The sequence below is a fragment of the Melanostigma gelatinosum genome (assembly GCF_949748355.1).
Source record: "Melanostigma gelatinosum genome assembly, chromosome: 13".
In the NCBI taxonomy this organism is placed as follows: domain Eukaryota; kingdom Metazoa; phylum Chordata; class Actinopteri; order Perciformes; family Zoarcidae; genus Melanostigma; species Melanostigma gelatinosum.
In genome coordinates this window covers 17476102-17491064 of record NC_136646.1, presented here as the reverse complement: position 1 = coordinate 17491064, position 14963 = coordinate 17476102, and the positions used below count along the sequence as shown (strand labels likewise).

General features: G+C 41.7%; 4 protein-coding genes across 5 annotated transcripts; 2 read left to right on the top strand and 2 right to left on the bottom strand.

Annotated features, from left to right (window-relative positions):
* Positions 1–214: 214 nt before the first annotated feature.
* LOC306786511 (inactive serine/threonine-protein kinase 19-like) lies at positions 215–2403 on the bottom strand. The gene is made up of 7 exons (XM_079281304.1): positions 2312–2403; positions 1879–1974; positions 1659–1801; positions 1336–1571; positions 1047–1144; positions 737–884; positions 215–463 (listed from the first exon to the last, which is right to left on the bottom strand). Exons 2-7 carry the CDS (start codon positions 1970–1972, stop codon positions 418–420), a joined length of 765 nt encoding a protein of 254 aa, XP_079137430.1. The 5' UTR covers positions 1973–1974; positions 2312–2403; the 3' UTR covers positions 215–417.
* Positions 2404–2743: 340 nt separating this feature from the next.
* Positions 2744–6347, top strand: dxo (decapping exoribonuclease). 2 transcript variants are annotated; one of them, XM_079281160.1, is made up of 7 exons: positions 2744–2966; positions 3591–4056; positions 4197–4423; positions 5104–5323; positions 5425–5560; positions 5716–5810; positions 5890–6347. In XM_079281160.1, exons 2-7 carry the CDS (start codon positions 3593–3595, stop codon positions 6023–6025), a joined length of 1278 nt encoding a protein of 425 aa, XP_079137286.1. In that variant the 5' UTR covers positions 2744–2966; positions 3591–3592; the 3' UTR covers positions 6026–6347. The 2 variants fall into 2 exon arrangements, with proteins under 2 accessions (XP_079137286.1, XP_079137285.1); XM_079281159.1 differs by having other exon boundaries at positions 3587–4056.
* A 151-nt stretch (positions 6348–6498) lies between these two features.
* slc25a17l (solute carrier family 25 member 17-like) lies at positions 6499–10919 on the bottom strand. Its single transcript, XM_079281161.1, has 9 exons — positions 10739–10919; positions 10579–10639; positions 10103–10169; positions 9828–9982; positions 9487–9603; positions 9245–9390; positions 8515–8610; positions 8314–8396; positions 6499–8224 (listed from the first exon to the last, which is right to left on the bottom strand). The coding sequence occupies exons 1-9, from the start codon at positions 10811–10813 to the stop codon at positions 8077–8079; spliced, it is 948 nt and encodes a 315-aa protein (XP_079137287.1). The 5' UTR covers positions 10814–10919; the 3' UTR covers positions 6499–8076.
* A 1690-nt stretch (positions 10920–12609) lies between these two features.
* On the top strand, positions 12610–14875 carry anks4b (ankyrin repeat and sterile alpha motif domain containing 4B; the record flags this gene model as incomplete). The annotated part of the gene is made up of 2 exons (XM_079282733.1): positions 12610–12770; positions 13744–14875. The coding sequence occupies 2 exons, from the start codon at positions 12610–12612 to the stop codon at positions 14873–14875; spliced, it is 1293 nt and encodes a 430-aa protein (XP_079138859.1).
* Between the last annotated feature and the right edge of the window lie 88 nt (positions 14876–14963).

The window sequence follows — 14963 nt, the reverse complement described above, 5'->3', positions numbered from 1 at the left end:
TGGCAGATTGGTTGCATTGGATTGCCAATGAAGCAGCCAGGGATTGAATGAATTCGATTAACATTAACTGAGCTTAAATCAAATATTGAGCTTTGTGACAGTTGTGAGGCTCTGATCGGACCACCTGTCAATCCTAGAAACACTGGTGACGGATCTCAATGGTGAGCAGAAGAAGAACTGTCATGTGCACAAAGTATGACTTCCATAATGAGGCAAATAAAACTTTATTACAAGATAAACCAAAACCTGACACGGTCATGTCAACATAATTGACAATTCATAAACCCACAAGGTTTTTTTTAATAATGCATTTGGCACAAAACCAAACTGAAATCTTGATTAATTTACCATCCGTCATAATAAACACTGTTCATAAACCTTTTTGAATCTTCCAATCGTCTGGCTTGTGGTTGTGGTTCAGGACTCAACATGTCGCAACAACGTCCCTGAAGTTGTAGGTATGCTGTGAAGAAAAAGTCTTGATTTAGAAAATGAAGATGCAATAAACTGTTTCCCCAATAGTCCAAGATGAGTATCATCAAAAGGTGTCATTGGTGGATGGAATTTAAAAAACAGCAACTGCCTTGAGTTGAGACTTCAAGCGATCTTATTTTTATGAATACGGCCTGAGGGTTGTTCAAGCAAGTAACTTAAAAATCCTCAATTACTGGACTGTGAGGATCATAAATGAGAGCAGCTACATGAGAATCAATAGCATGCAAACTGCAAATGTCACCTTTCCACCAGCTCTGCACCCACGATGTCATGGATGTGGTACTTCATGTGGAATTTCACATGCGAGGTTGTTCTCCGCTCCTCCAGCTCTGCCTTTAGGACTTCACTATATTTGGACTTCTTCACCATGCCCAGCACTGCTTTACGACCTAATAACAGGAAGAGCGGTAAGATGGTTGGGGGGAAACAAACAGTCCTCCAATTAGCAAGGCACTGTCGAAAAAAAAACAACTCGTAAAAATAAGAAATTTACATGAAACGTCATTAAAAGGAAAGTATTGTCGAGACAGTTTTTGTTTCGTGACACCCACCTTGTATAAAGTACTTGGTGAATTTGCCAGAGTTCGGAATGGAAAGCCACCAGCTGCCGGCGTCCCTCACAGTCAGGACTCCTGACTGAACCAGCTGCCTAGAGGGTGAGAAAATATAAAATGTGCTGATCTTTCAAAAAATGTCATACACTGTAGATGAAAAAAAGGTTCCAAACACAGGAGAAGACTCGTATTAAAGACATTCAGGGGCTAAATGATGATGATAATAATAATAATAATGATTTGTTTTGGAAGTAAACAACACGAGATAGATGAGAGTATTTCCTACGTTATCTCAGAGTCTGTGAAGAGAAACTCTTTGAGAATCTTGTCTTTGCTGAAGCTCAGTTCTGTGCAAGGAGACGAGAACTTCTCCAAGAACCTCTCCACTGTGGCTCGTGTCGGCCTGCCGTCCTCCCCCGCCAGCACTTTGGCCTTGTAATCTGCAGCGAAGACCAGCCCGAAAGCGTCGGCATCGAACCCGAGCTGGAACATCAGCAGCTCTCCTCGTTCCCGCAGTTTATTCTGTGGGCCACAAGAAAGGCCCAGTGGGTTTTCACATTGAGACAGATACACACATGTGACATTTCTGACACCAGAGAGTTGTCTCACCAGCTCCTTGTCCACCAACGTCTTGTCATTGTGAATGCTGTAGAGTTGGTGCTTCATAACGATCTGAGGCAGACTGTCATTGAAGAGCTTCCTGGGGAACAGTGTCATTAGATACTCGAGGGTGGATCTGATGTCAGTCGGTCCTTTAAAGTAAAAAAAGATCAATGAAGTTTAATCTTAAATGAGATAGTATAATTAGCTTTTTAGTAGTCGCATCTACCATCTCCATCACTGATGGCTCCAAACTTCTGTGTTCCATTTCTTCTTTTCTTCACCTTGAAAGTGTCTGAAATCAAAGCTCGTTTCCTGTTCATACCTGGAGGAAAAAGCAATGTGGCAGAGAATAAACCAGTTTAATCAGACAGCTGCTTCTCTCTCTCCACAGACCCCACGTGAGATTATTATCTGGGCTAACAGGAACATTGTTATACTACAGAATCTAGATAACATCCCCTCACATTTGCAGAAAGAAACTGTTAACTTAACGTTGCTTATAAAACGCCAGTAATCCCATTTGAGAGGCGTTAGCTAAGCTATTACAACCGTTCTGTTTACACGTGACATTAATGATTGAAGCTAAGCTAACTTAGCTTTGTGTGCACACTGAAGACATGAGGCTATATTTGACCAGTTAAACTAGTTTAAACGCTTACCTAATCGCTACTAATAGCACTAATATTGGTGTTCACATCGCTTTGGTCCCCACAGCTCTAACGGACAACTTGAAAAGTCTTCTTTACTCGGCTTCTTGCCGGAAGTGTCGCGACTACCACCGAGCGGATTGGAGGAGAGACTGCACACGAAGGGTGCTGGTTTAGAGTGCTTGTTTTTTTGTTTGTTTGTTAGTTATTCTGTTTTATCAGTATGTCTTATTATTATTATTATTATTATTTGGGTTGTTAGTTTTTGTTTGTTTTGTTTTGGGGTAAAGATTATAAGTATATTGTCTGATCCACACTACGGAGCAGAAGGTGGCGGTAATGCACCAATAAGATGGATGCCAACCGCCGTAAAACCAGAAGAAGAAGAAGAAGAATAAGAAGAAGAAGCAGCAGCAGCAGAAGCGACTGTATACGGAAGTAGCGTTGAGTTGTTGTTAGCTTGTGGAGCCATTAGCTACCCAGCCAACGATACGACAACACTTTGTGTTTTCCTTCTTTCTTTCTTTTGTGTTGATTAGAAAAGACGCTGCAACATATGATAGTCGTGTTTACACAAAGTCGTGTTTATTATTGTGTCTGACGGGGCATTGACACAAAGGTAACGTTAGCTTAACGTTAGCTGCTTGTGTTGTGTATGCTGACTACGGTACGTTAGCTTTTCATTTAATAACCGGTGATTTAGTGTTAGTAGTAATAAAGTATGTTATGTTGGAAAGGTAACGCACATTGCTAAAGCAAAGCACAAAAAAATATATATTTGTCTAAACCTTGATTAACCTAATATACAACAGGCATGCACAGAAACACGTTTAGTCAATGCAGACACACTTCTGCAGCACGCAACCCTCAATACACGCATCTTCACATGATATGTCTGCATTCAGATACAGACACAATATATAGTTATTTACACAGATCACGATGTGATGTGCTCATCTGGGGTGCATATATAGATACATAATATTAACGTTGTTGATCCCATGCAATAATGGACTCATAATAAAATAGTTAAGTAACCGTAGTATACAATGAGCATCTATTATGTTCAATATGCATAAAAAATAAAAGGTACTATATACATGATACACAAATAATGGGTTGTCTTGTGTCAGCAGTATTAAAAAAGGGCATAGCACTTCTTTTTAGTGACAACACAGGTGATGATGAGTCAGATCATGTTTGGGCTTTCCTACAGCAGAGCAAGACAATCAAGCAGATATGAATAATCATCAACGTTTCATAAATCATTGCTCTTTCCCCCACTAGGTAGCAATGGACCCGGCCAGATCCCACAATCCCAACTCCAGCTACCAAAACCCCCAGTCAGCATACAGACGACACAGAGATGCCGGTGGAAGAAATCACAGTGAGAATAAACGCTCCAGACCAAACCACCACCAGTATCAGTCTGAGCCAACACCGGCGCAAAACCCTCGCAGCTCTCAGGAGTTGAGCACCAGAAGGGAGTTATACGAAAGAGACTTTCCGGTGTACAAACAGCCGGTTGAAGTAGGGTGTTTTTCCCTCGACTCTGAGCGTAGATTCTTCAATGACAGCAGGCGGATGAAATACTACGTGGAACCTGACAGAAATCCTAATTTTGACCTGAAGGATGGATACAAGGACCGCTATATCAGGAGAGACGAAAGTGAGAAGGAGAAGCTGGACCACATCCTCCGCTGGATCTTGGCCAATAAATCAAAGCTCAGCTCAAAGGTGACCACAGCCTCATCATGGTAAGTGTTATTGTTAGTTTGTACTTTTTTTCTCTTCTTAATCAGGGCAACAGGTCCAGGTCAGATATAGATACTCACCTGGGATCTTTAGTCGCTACTCCAACCACACGTGTTCTTGGTTCTACCTCTGCCCATCACAGTGCTTTCGATTTCGACTTTGTGACATGGCGCGGCCATCTGACCAAGCTGCTGACCACTCCCTATGAGACACGCGAGGGCTGGTTGCTGGCAGTCAGCAGGTTCAGGGGCACGCTTTACGTCAGCGAGGTGGAAACAGAAGCCGCTCGACGGGAACAAGAGAACCGCACAGAGCGACACAAGGAGATGATGTACTGGGGATACAAGTTTGAGCAATACACATGTGCAGGTAGGTAGGTTTAATGCAATACTGTATTCTATCAACATTTCTTTTTAAAATTCACACTTAAAAAGATGACGGCACCTGCAAATGACAGGGTAGTACAACATGTAAACCCTACTTTGGTGTTTTATGTTTACCTCTTTACTTCATTGAACCTATTTTTTTTTTTTTTAACTGAACCAAAACACTGGCGATGAGGAAGGTCTTGGATATATAATGAGAATAAATATAAAACAAGATTTGAATCATACCCTCTAAACTAAAACGATATCTGGTTTGAATTCACATCAAAGACTATAATGGACTTAGTGTCTCATAGCTTTCAACCTCGAAAATCTAAAGTCTGACTTAATCTTGACCGAAGTCAGTTTTTTAAGTTTCAAAGTCAATTGCAACTTCACGTCTCACATTCTTTCCCAAATTATTTTGATTTAGAAATTATTATAAAAGCTTTATATCAAATACTTTTGATGTAGTAGTAAAATAATAACTAAATAATAAATCATTTTGACTTAAAAGGCGAAATTCTTTCCATAATTGTGACTCACAGTCTGTGTTTCTTTTCCCTGGCACAAATGAACTTCCATACATTCCAATCTCATTTTATTACGTTTGACACAGATAGCAGACGGGGGCGTTCAGCACACGTTTAAGAGATAACGCTTCACCTTTGTCCCTCCCTGTAGATGACGTCCACAGTTCACCTGACCCAGGCGGAGTGGTGAACACCAATGAGGCCTTCTGCACTGTGGTGCAAACTCGGCTGGCCGATCACAGGCTCCTGTTCTCCGGGGAGGTGGACTGCCGGGATAAAGATCCCAACGCTCCGGCTCCTCCCGCATGCTACGTGGAGCTGAAGACCTCTGCGGAGATCTGCACCCCGAAACAGCGCAGCAACTTTCACAGGTAGATGATGAAACGGTAAAACATCACACGATTCTTCACTTTTTTCCATGTCACGCTGTTCGTTGGATGTTAGATTTTGAAGCTGGTATGATGCTCCTCAGGTTCAAACTGCTGAAGTGGTGGGCCCAGTCCTTTCTCCCGGGAGTCCCCCGTGTTGTGGCAGGTTTTAAGGATGAGGAAGGAGTGGTGGTCACTGTGGACACTTTCCCCATCTCTAAGATTTCACAGCTCATCAAGGTACGATAAACTGCTGGTCATCAAAGGATGATCTGAATATTGAGAAATCTATTTAGATCTCCTTTTTTTCCCCCAATAAAGTGATTGAACATGAGTTAATAAAAGATGAACTCAAAACATTTGCACTTACTGTCTTCTGTATTTTCTCTGGACAGAATGAACAAAACTGCTGGAAGCCAACAGTCTGTATGAACTTTTGCTGTGATTTCCTGTCTTTTGTGAAGCAAATTGCTACTGAAGACAATCCAAGGTAAGTTGCAATGACAACCTATGTTTTTAAAATGTATTTCAAGCAAATATCTTCCATGAATCCTTATTATCTCTTCCAGCGTGGTGTACCTGTTCTCCTGGGAGCCCCGCAGAGACGTGACGTTCTCCGTCCACAGGGACTCCCAGTATTCCTTCCTGCCACACTGGTTTGTGGAGGAGATGACCAGTAGTCAAGACCCACACCGTCAGCCCTGATTTACAGCCAAGACCTGGTCCACTGTTAATGTTCATTCATACCTCCAATGGAGGATTCTCAGACTTTATTTTAACATTTAAACCCAAGAACAGTGGTTAATTGTTCAATTTTAATCAAAACAAAATTAGAAAACATGTGTAGAAAAAACATTTTTAACAAATTAAATCATGACTTCAAGTTAGATTTGCATCCGCAGTTACACGTTATTTTCATGTTAAGACAAAACATTTCATTTGTGAAGACCGTAGTGAACATGCATGGTGTGTTCTTGTAACATTCATTTTTGCCGTTGTTTTTTAATTAAAAGTGACTCATACACCAGCTTTGGGTTCCTTCTTAACTAGTGAATAAAGCTAATGCCGTCCTTCTGCCTCACCAGACTGAGGGACATTTCCTTTGTGCAGAGCTTTCCTGCTGTTTCACACTTTCTATCTTCTGATTTTGCCATTTTCTTTCCTGGCAGTTTAAATGTTCTGCCATTTAGTGCCTCACTTTTTCTTTTTTCATAAACACCTGCATGTGAGAGCTGCTTTTTATTTTCAAATTACCCATTATACTTAATTTTGTGGCAGGTACATATATATAGTTTGGTGTACCTGAGAACAGGTGTGGGAGAAAACAAAAAAAACCGTGGAACCAGGCTACACAACTGGCACTGATTAATATGATGAACCGTCCTAAATGTGATGTTACAAAGTAATACCGACAGCAGCAACTCTTGTAATGATTAAAACTCAAGTTAACAAATTGAACAACCGGTTAAACAGCAGAAAAATGCATGAATCATCTTACAGAAAGAGCACCGTACCAACACAAATAGTGTAAATTACTGCAAACTTGAATGCCCAACAGTGCTAAAAGGACAGCGTGAAAAACTAATAGAAGAAACCTGTGTGACAAAATGTTCATACGGCTCAATACAATCATGGAGACGGCGGAGTAAATCATGGATTTGTGTAAATCGTCAACAGTCTTCACAGCATTTATATCAGTTCATGTTACAGTTTTTTCAGACGTATTTAGAGGCACTTAGCGCCTACTGCAGTATTTATACACATGTAAGCTTTGCTCTGTGTATTGTTAAGTACTCATTCCCATTTACTTTAAATTCATTTTGACTTAATATATTACAATTGTTAAAATCAAGAGCTTTCAGAGCAGATTTGACACATACGTCTGTCCATGTGAATGGGAGCTACTCTCCCTTTCAACACTATCGTGACTACAGCTCATCTGTGTGTGTAATAATGACGTCATAAATCAGCAGATTAAATAAAACACACATCTGTCCGGAATGTCTTGAGGGTTCTATCAAACTCAGTTAAATTCACAGTTAAAACACAAGACAGTGTGTGAAGAATGGTCCAATAGCTTTCATCAAGGTAAAATAACGAAGTAGGTAGCTTATCTTATTGGTATCATCATTTGCAGCATATCCCTTGAGAGAGAGAGCGAGAGCGAGTTCGGTGAGAAGATTGCTACCACTCTCGTGTTTGAAACAGTTGGATAACTTAGCGTAGCACAAAGACTGGAAGCAGGTAAACAGCTAGCATGGCTTTATCCAAAAGTAACAATCCACCTAAAGCTAACTTATTTACCGGTTGTAGTTTAAAACTGCCAAATCGCCATTTTTCGGGGGGGAACATTGACTTGGTCAGGATCAGTCCTATCTAATGAGTGGTATCTATCTTCTCATCCGTCTCTCGGGAAGAAAGCAAAACGCGTTACTTCCCCAAATGATGTCCGCTTTCCCTTTACGTGTCGTGATGACTATCTCAGCTAGTAAGGTTACTTCGAACCATCTCAACAGAGATCAAATCAAGACCAGTTTGCACAAATGGAACTAGTTAGAGGTTACGAAAGAGGGTATTAGAAGTATCACACCCAGCTCTGGTTATGGTGTTTGTTTCGGGCACCAATCCCGTCTCTTACGACAACGTTTATGTGACTGAATCAATCCCTGGCATCAACATATCATCGGTAGGCGTTGATAAAAACCTACTGACGATGGGTGTGCTCATGCGTCGCTGTATTCCAGGGAGGGGATTGTTCATTGCTTCAGCTTCTTGTTCAGGCCCATGACTTTGAAGGTGGCAGCAGTGATCTTCTCGTACACCACAAACATGAGGGCGGCCGTCAGCACCGTCTGCAGCAGCTTGGCCTCCAGGCCTTTGTACAAACCAAGAACACCGTACCTCCTGTGACAAAGACACCGGATGTACATCAACGATGAGCCGTTAGAACATCCTCACCAGTGAATGCGTTTTACGTTCGTGGCTGCACTCACTTGATTCTGTCCATCAGCAGGGAGAAAATGTTCGAGAGGCCTCCAATCACGCCGGCCTTACCGTCACCTTTGTACTGGCCGAACTGATGAAAAAGCATTGAACGTGTGACAATATAGATAAAACAACAACAAATACAGAATATCCTCTCACATAATGTGTGAGATATCGTGGTAAAAGTAAACAAAAACGTTAATATTTACCCTCAGGATGGCCTGAACTGTCTGAAGAGGATATGTTGCAGTGGTAGCAATGGCCTTGGCGATGGCTCCAATGAGAAAGATCTCTGCTGAGGAGATCTGTGGCAGGACACAAAGATGGAATCCACTCACATCCAGCGCTTTTGCTTGAGCATTTATATAACTATTTAAATTGATAGTATGATCAAAACATAAAAGTAACAGCGGATCAAAATAGTAATTTGTCCAATGCTTTGTTATTGACCAAATACCTGCAAAATAAAATGGCCTTCCCATCAGCCCCAGCTGTTGTTTGCCTTTTAGTGCTAATTAGCACACGTTAGCGTCCTTACAAGCTAAACTAAGGTGGTGAACGTTATGCCTTGTCTTAACGTCAGCATGTTAGCATTGTCATTGTGAGCATGCTAGCATGCACACGTTAGCATTCAGCTCGGGTCCAGCCTTACAGAGCAGCTAGCATGGCTGGAGACTCTTCGTCCCGTTTGATTTTAAACTCTGCTGTGTCATCGAATATCTTGAAGACGGATCCTCCCAGATCACAGCCCTTCAAGCAGGAGATAATGTTGCCGTTTCTACACGGCACAATGTGCAGAAGCGCAAACGTTTGTTTCTCTGCAGTATGTTTTCTTGAAATGTTTATTGTATTTTCTTGACTACAGTTGGAAAAAAGTAAACAGACTCAAAAAGAAGGCGGGGCTAATAGCTTCGGTAATGTGTTGTTCTGTCCTCTCACCTTCTTCCCTCCCCTGCCCGCCTTCCTCTTCATGGCCTCATAAAACATGAACTGCATCGCCGGGTTGATGACGAGGATAAGAGAGGGCAGAGTGCCGTTCCACAGAGTTGCCACACCCTCATTGGCTATGATCTGTGAGAAAGCATCTGAGAGCAAAAGCCCAGACCCAGCAGGGTTTTAAAACTGAGCACGTCTGAACTGTTAGACTGTAAGACAGATATAGTCACAAGTATCTCACACACCAAAGATGCCCCTGTACTGGGTCAGATGGAGGTCTTCGTTCCTGAACTTTGCTCCCTGCAGCTTCAGTCGAGTGTTGACCACCCACATGGGAGTGGTCAGGATCACATTCACCACCCCTGTAGGAACAACAGATTATTAGCTTCCTTGAATGCTTCCTAAAAAAGGTACCACATGGAGGTTTTGACCTCCAGCAGCTCTACGGAGCAGTGATACACATTCACCTTATTCAATGGATCAACAGGTGGCGTTAATGCACCAACTAAAGTAGGGAGGGAGACCGCTAGCAAGGAAGTCCTTCAGTCCAAACTCCTTTAGTACTTGAATAATTATTAGTTTGTACCGGATACGACCCCAATCAGCAGGTCTTGGCTGGGTCTGGACTTCCCTGGACGGGCCGCCGCCAGCTTCTTCAGTGTGTTGAAGGTGTAGAAGTAAACAAAGTTGGAGCAGCAGAGGCTGGAGATGACTGGTAACCAGCCTCTGTACAGGGACTGACTGGGAGAAGAGACGGAGAGTCAGACTTAGAAAACAAAGCAGATATATTCACATCGGAGAAGCAACGATCAACTAAATGGTAAGTGAATGATCAAAACAACGGCACAGAACTTTACTCACAGGCCTTCTTCCTTGACTATCTCCGCCAGGATGACGGGGGTGGATTTAGCCTCTCTCATCTCGTCCACTGAAAGACAAAACACAACGGTGGGACAAGTCAGTGAACAAGGCAGCTCTACCGAGATCCGTTCACTGGACACGAGTACGACTCATCCTCCACGGTTTGTAGAAGGTTTTCTGTGGCTTTGGAGAAGCTCTCTCAGGTCTGAAGTAAACAACCCAGGTGATGCCATCAGGGTTTAAAACTTTTAAATGTACAGCAGAAAACTACAAGTAACAAACCAAAAGGTAAACACAGGTGTTTACCAGGTATGTGGGAGGTAAATAAGTTCAGTGAACATCACTACAAGTCAGGGTATTGGTCTAGTGCAGTACTGAATGAGTGGACTAGTCCGTCACGTCTCTGTTTTACAGTTACAGTTACTCAATAATGAAGAAAACCTTGAAACACTGAACTCGTTACTTCTCCCACTCACCCTGCAGTCTGATTTTGGCTGTGTCCAGAGGAAAGAAGACAGTCATCGCTGTCACACTCCCCTGAAAAGACAAAATCCACCGTAACGACACTAAACAAATGGCAAAAGAATCATCCATATACTTCACATTAACTTTATTGCCCTTTTTATCTCTGCTCACCAGTGCACCTGCCACAGCATGAACCAGCGTCTCGTAAGACAGAAGGCCGATAGCCGAGCCACCGCTGTCGGACATCTCTGCAGTCTCTCTCCCAAACAGACCCAAAACACCGGAAAGTAACCGCGAAGCGATCCGACGAGTGGTAGCTGGTGGTCGGTGTGTATTTTGTTAACAGCTGCGGTCAGGGAAACTACGGGAACATCCACAGCTCTGACTTCATGGTGTTTTATAAGCCAACAGGCGTAAAATACAATGTAGCGAGAAAAGTGTCGATCAATGTTTCCTCCCAGTCTCCATTCATTGGCTGAGAACGGTCGAACCGGGTTGACAACTTCTTCTTCGTTGGTTATTGTTCTTTCTTCTTCTTCTTCTTCTTCTTCTTCTTCTTCTTCGTCTTCTAATGGCGTTCAGCTAACCGTTAACGTGCATTACAGCACAGCCACTTAATGACGCAGTGGTGGATAAAAAATAAATAAGAACACAAATAATTCATAATACATTTTTTTAAATGGATACATTTTTATTTTTGTAATATTGTAATATATTTTTTAACTTGTTTGCTGACTTTTTTAACACATACAATTTTAATTATTTGCTCAAATAATATATATAATTAGATGTTAGCTTTTTATGTTTTGACATATCTAATTGTAATGCCATATTTGAAAAGCTCATTAAGTCCAAGTCTTTACTTATTAATAGAACAAGAAAATGAAATATACATCCATCTTAAATAAGAATTGAAATCAGTGAAATCTACATGACCTTTGTCTTTCGAAAGATGTCTACCATATTATTTTAGTGCTTAGTAATGTATTTTCAAGAGCCTGGAGGGAACGCCAAATGAATATGAACTATTTAAATATCATATATATATATATATATATAATATTAGAAATCCCCAGTGGAGAAAGTATGATTGAGATATGTTCAAGCAAAAGTAGTAATCAAAGTAAATACATTTACTCAAGTATTACTTAGATTTTACTTATTTGTACTTTATTTAAATATTTTAAATTCCAACTGATTTATTTCACAACTATAGTTCAAGATACTTTTCAGACAATAATTTTACATTACCCTAACAGAGTATTAACTTCTTTTTTTTAATTAGCTTCAACTTTGCATGTACAACAATAAAATACTGCTTATATGGTTATGGATAAGTAGGATTAATCCAACATCATATACATAATACAAATAAGAAATAATGATTCTGCAAATGAGCATTTTGTAGATAAGAACAGTATGTTTACTTGAATTTAATTCTGAATGCAGAAAACTTGACTGTTGAAATGTTTTTGTTTGCTTTTCAGTTAAAGATCTGAACATCTTCAACACTGATAATATTACTGATATAACATTACACTGATTCAACTTACTTTAATATTGTAGCTGGTCAAGGTGAAGGTCAATTTTACTTTATACACTGTTTAACACTTTAATATCTTATAAAGTGTCATATTTTATACAATGATTGTATTCTGTGAATCTTAATCAGTGAAGTAAGTACTAACTGTACAAATAAATGTAGCAGAGTCAAAAGAAGTATTGTAAAGTAGCAGAAGAGGTGACTCAAAACTGGACTTATCACCTGGAGATCTTGCTGTGACCACACTTACCGTAATAATCAAGCTTTAAATGACGCTTGATGATGATCTCGAGCTGTAGCTAAATTGTGCAGCTGCCAGCAGTGAACTGGACTTTGCTTTTGTTTTATGGCTCTGAGCTGCTGATCCGTTGACGCCCAGTGACCACTTTGTTTGCTCGGGTCTGCGGTCGAGTCATTCTGTGAATCTGTTTGGCGTGTGGGAGGAAAGAGTGACAGAAAGTGGCAGATTTCTTTGGACCTTTTCTGTTCTGGTGAAGAGATGTCTAGGTACCACAAAGCAGCGATTGATGGATACTTGGACCTCTTAAAAGAGGCCACGAGGAAGGACCTGAACACTGCGGATGAGGATGGCATGACTCCCACTTTACTCGCTGCTTTCCACGGACACGTCGATGCGCTTCAGCTCATGTGCAGCAGAGAGTAAGCATGTTACACTCCTCTTTACCTCCTGGGCTTCATTTCAGATACCTTTATCTCCATGATTATCACCTCAGTTCTGTGACGTTTGTAGAAATCGTTTACTTTTTGGCAAATTCTACTATGATATTGTATTAATAATATAATGTTTAAAGCTCTAAAACTAAACTAAACTAAAATCAACAGAACATAATGGCTGAAAAGTGATGTGTTTGATGCCTTAACAGTTATTTGGCTTCGTCTGGGTTTTTCCAACACGTTTTTCACCATAATATAATGAGCTAAAACTTAATTCCCCCATGAGCATGAGCCAAATGTTTAATCAGCCAAAGAAAGTCTGCAACAAAAGAGCCCTTTATCTTGTCCCCAGCACCCCAACCTCCTGCCGTCACTCATCACAACAAGAGACGGGCTTAAATCTAGAACAACATTCTTACTGAAACATTAGGTTCAGAAAATATGTGCTATTTAGTAGGGCGTAACGCACGCATAACCTACGTGGGCAGAGTTGACAGAAGCTTTTTTCCGCTTTGGTCTGTGGGATTTATGACAAGTTTTATGGCTGTGACAATGTGAGGCACGGCACAGACGGACTTTAAATCTTAATAGTTTACCCATTAGGTTGTTTGATATTATTTAGTTATTATTGAGAATACGTGTATTTGAACTCAATTTTTGTTGTATTTTTGTGTAGTTATGTGACTCGTGTTTTTATATAAATTTACACCGAGGTACTTTTGATTTCAAGATTATGTTGTTTAAATCTGGTGTTTTATGTTTGCACTTCTTAGGAGTGTTTTGTAGATCCACAGATGAATCAAATTTCACAAAGAATACCCCAAAAAAAACCCAAAACAGTTTTTTGGGAAACCCATACGAACTGGAAAAGGAAGGATCATTATTATGATAGTAATCAGTGATAGAGAGTGGCAAGAAATACTTGCTTAAAATCGAATATATCTTTTGTGTCATACAGAGGAGACCCCAACCGGAGTGACATCTGGGGAAACACGCCGCTGCACCACGCTGCGGCTAACGGCCACATGCAAATCCTCAGCTTCCTGGTCAACTTTGGTGCCAACCTTTTTGCCCTGGACAATGACTCCCACACAGCCATGGACGTCGCTGCTTCTCGTAACCGCATGGACTGCGTGCGCTTCCTAGACGCTGCCGCCTCACAGCAGACCAACCAAAACCCCAAGAAGGTCGTCAATCTAAAGAAGGAGGCCATCAAAGAAGTGGAGAAGCGAGTGAAGCTCTGCGAGAAGGTGAAGAAGAAGCACCAGAGCAAGATGGACAGAATGCAGCATGGACCGGACAGTACTGGGTCTGTCTCAGAGGCCAGCATGGGATCGGCATTCTCAGACGGCGGTATGTCCAGCGTCAATGAGCAGTTCTCCAAACTTATTGCTGCTGATACATCTAGCTCCCTTACAGCCAGGGTTAAAGGCACACTCCAGAGGAAGCTTGGGAAGAAAGATAAAGGCACACTGCAGAGGTCGGGAGGAGACGGGAACGTTATTTTCCTCAAACAGCAGAGCGGCGCATCCGAGCAGCCAGAGTTTCTGGGTGTCTTCAATGAGCAGGACGAGGGCATGTCAGATGAAGACAGAATGGGAGGCTTCGAAGATTATGACAACGACGAGCCAGGCCAAGTCAAACAGTCCATCTTCAATCGGCCCGGGCTTGGAGGTCTGATTTTCATGAAGAAAATGGGGCTGGAGTCAGAAGACATCCCGAGCGGGAACAACGAAAGTCTCGGCTACCTCGTTCAGAACGAGTTGTTTGAGGTCGAGGAAGGCGGCGCAGGCTTCGAGGGGAATGGCGATGCTGATCTGCCCTGGGATCAGGAAGATCTGGGACTGGATGATGATGAAGATGAGGAAACCTCACCTTTGGATGCATTCTTGTCCGCCATCTCCTTGCCAGAGTTTTCCCTTGCATTCAGCAGAGAACACCTAGACCTGGAGGCGCTGATGCTTTGCTCTGATGAAGACCTGAAAGGCATTCGCATCCAGCTGGGACCCAGGAAGAAGATCCTGGAAGCTGTTGCTCGCAGAAAGAACACATTGGAGACTCCTGGCATCATGAAGGACAGCGGCCTGTGATCTAAAAAAACATTACCAGGGATTAGTAATCCTGTTTGAAGCTTAAAATGAGTCTGTACTTTTTGTAAATAGAGTTTGATTTTCTGAA

Bases quoted from the DNA above. Each gene is read 5' to 3' on its own strand.
- LOC306786511 (XM_079281304.1), bottom strand. From the start codon at position 1,972: ATGAACAGGAAACGAGCTTTGATTTCAGACACTTTCAAGGTGAAGAAA. The intron at 1,802-1,878 runs GTAGATGCGACT...TTTACTTTAAAG, and splicing joins AGCCATCAGTGATGGAGATG to GACCGACTGACATCAGATCC. The intron at 885-1,046 runs GTGGGTGTCACG...TCCTGTTATTAG, and splicing joins CACCAAGTACTTTATACAAG to GTCGTAAAGCAGTGCTGGGC.
- slc25a17l (XM_079281161.1), bottom strand. From the start codon at position 10,813: ATGTCCGACAGCGGTGGCTCGGCTATCGGCCTTCTGTCTTACGAGACG. The intron at 10,640-10,738 runs GTGAGCAGAGAT...TTGTCTTTTCAG, and splicing joins ATGCTGTGGCAGGTGCACTG to GGGAGTGTGACAGCGATGAC. The intron at 9,983-10,102 runs GTGAGTAAAGTT...CTCTTCTCCCAG, and splicing joins ATAGTCAAGGAAGAAGGCCT to TCAGTCCCTGTACAGAGGCT.
- dxo (XM_079281159.1), top strand. The intron at 5,561-5,715 runs GTACGATAAACT...TTCTCTGGACAG, and splicing joins AGATTTCACAGCTCATCAAG to AATGAACAAAACTGCTGGAA. The intron at 5,811-5,889 runs GTAAGTTGCAAT...TATCTCTTCCAG, and splicing joins GCTACTGAAGACAATCCAAG to CGTGGTGTACCTGTTCTCCT.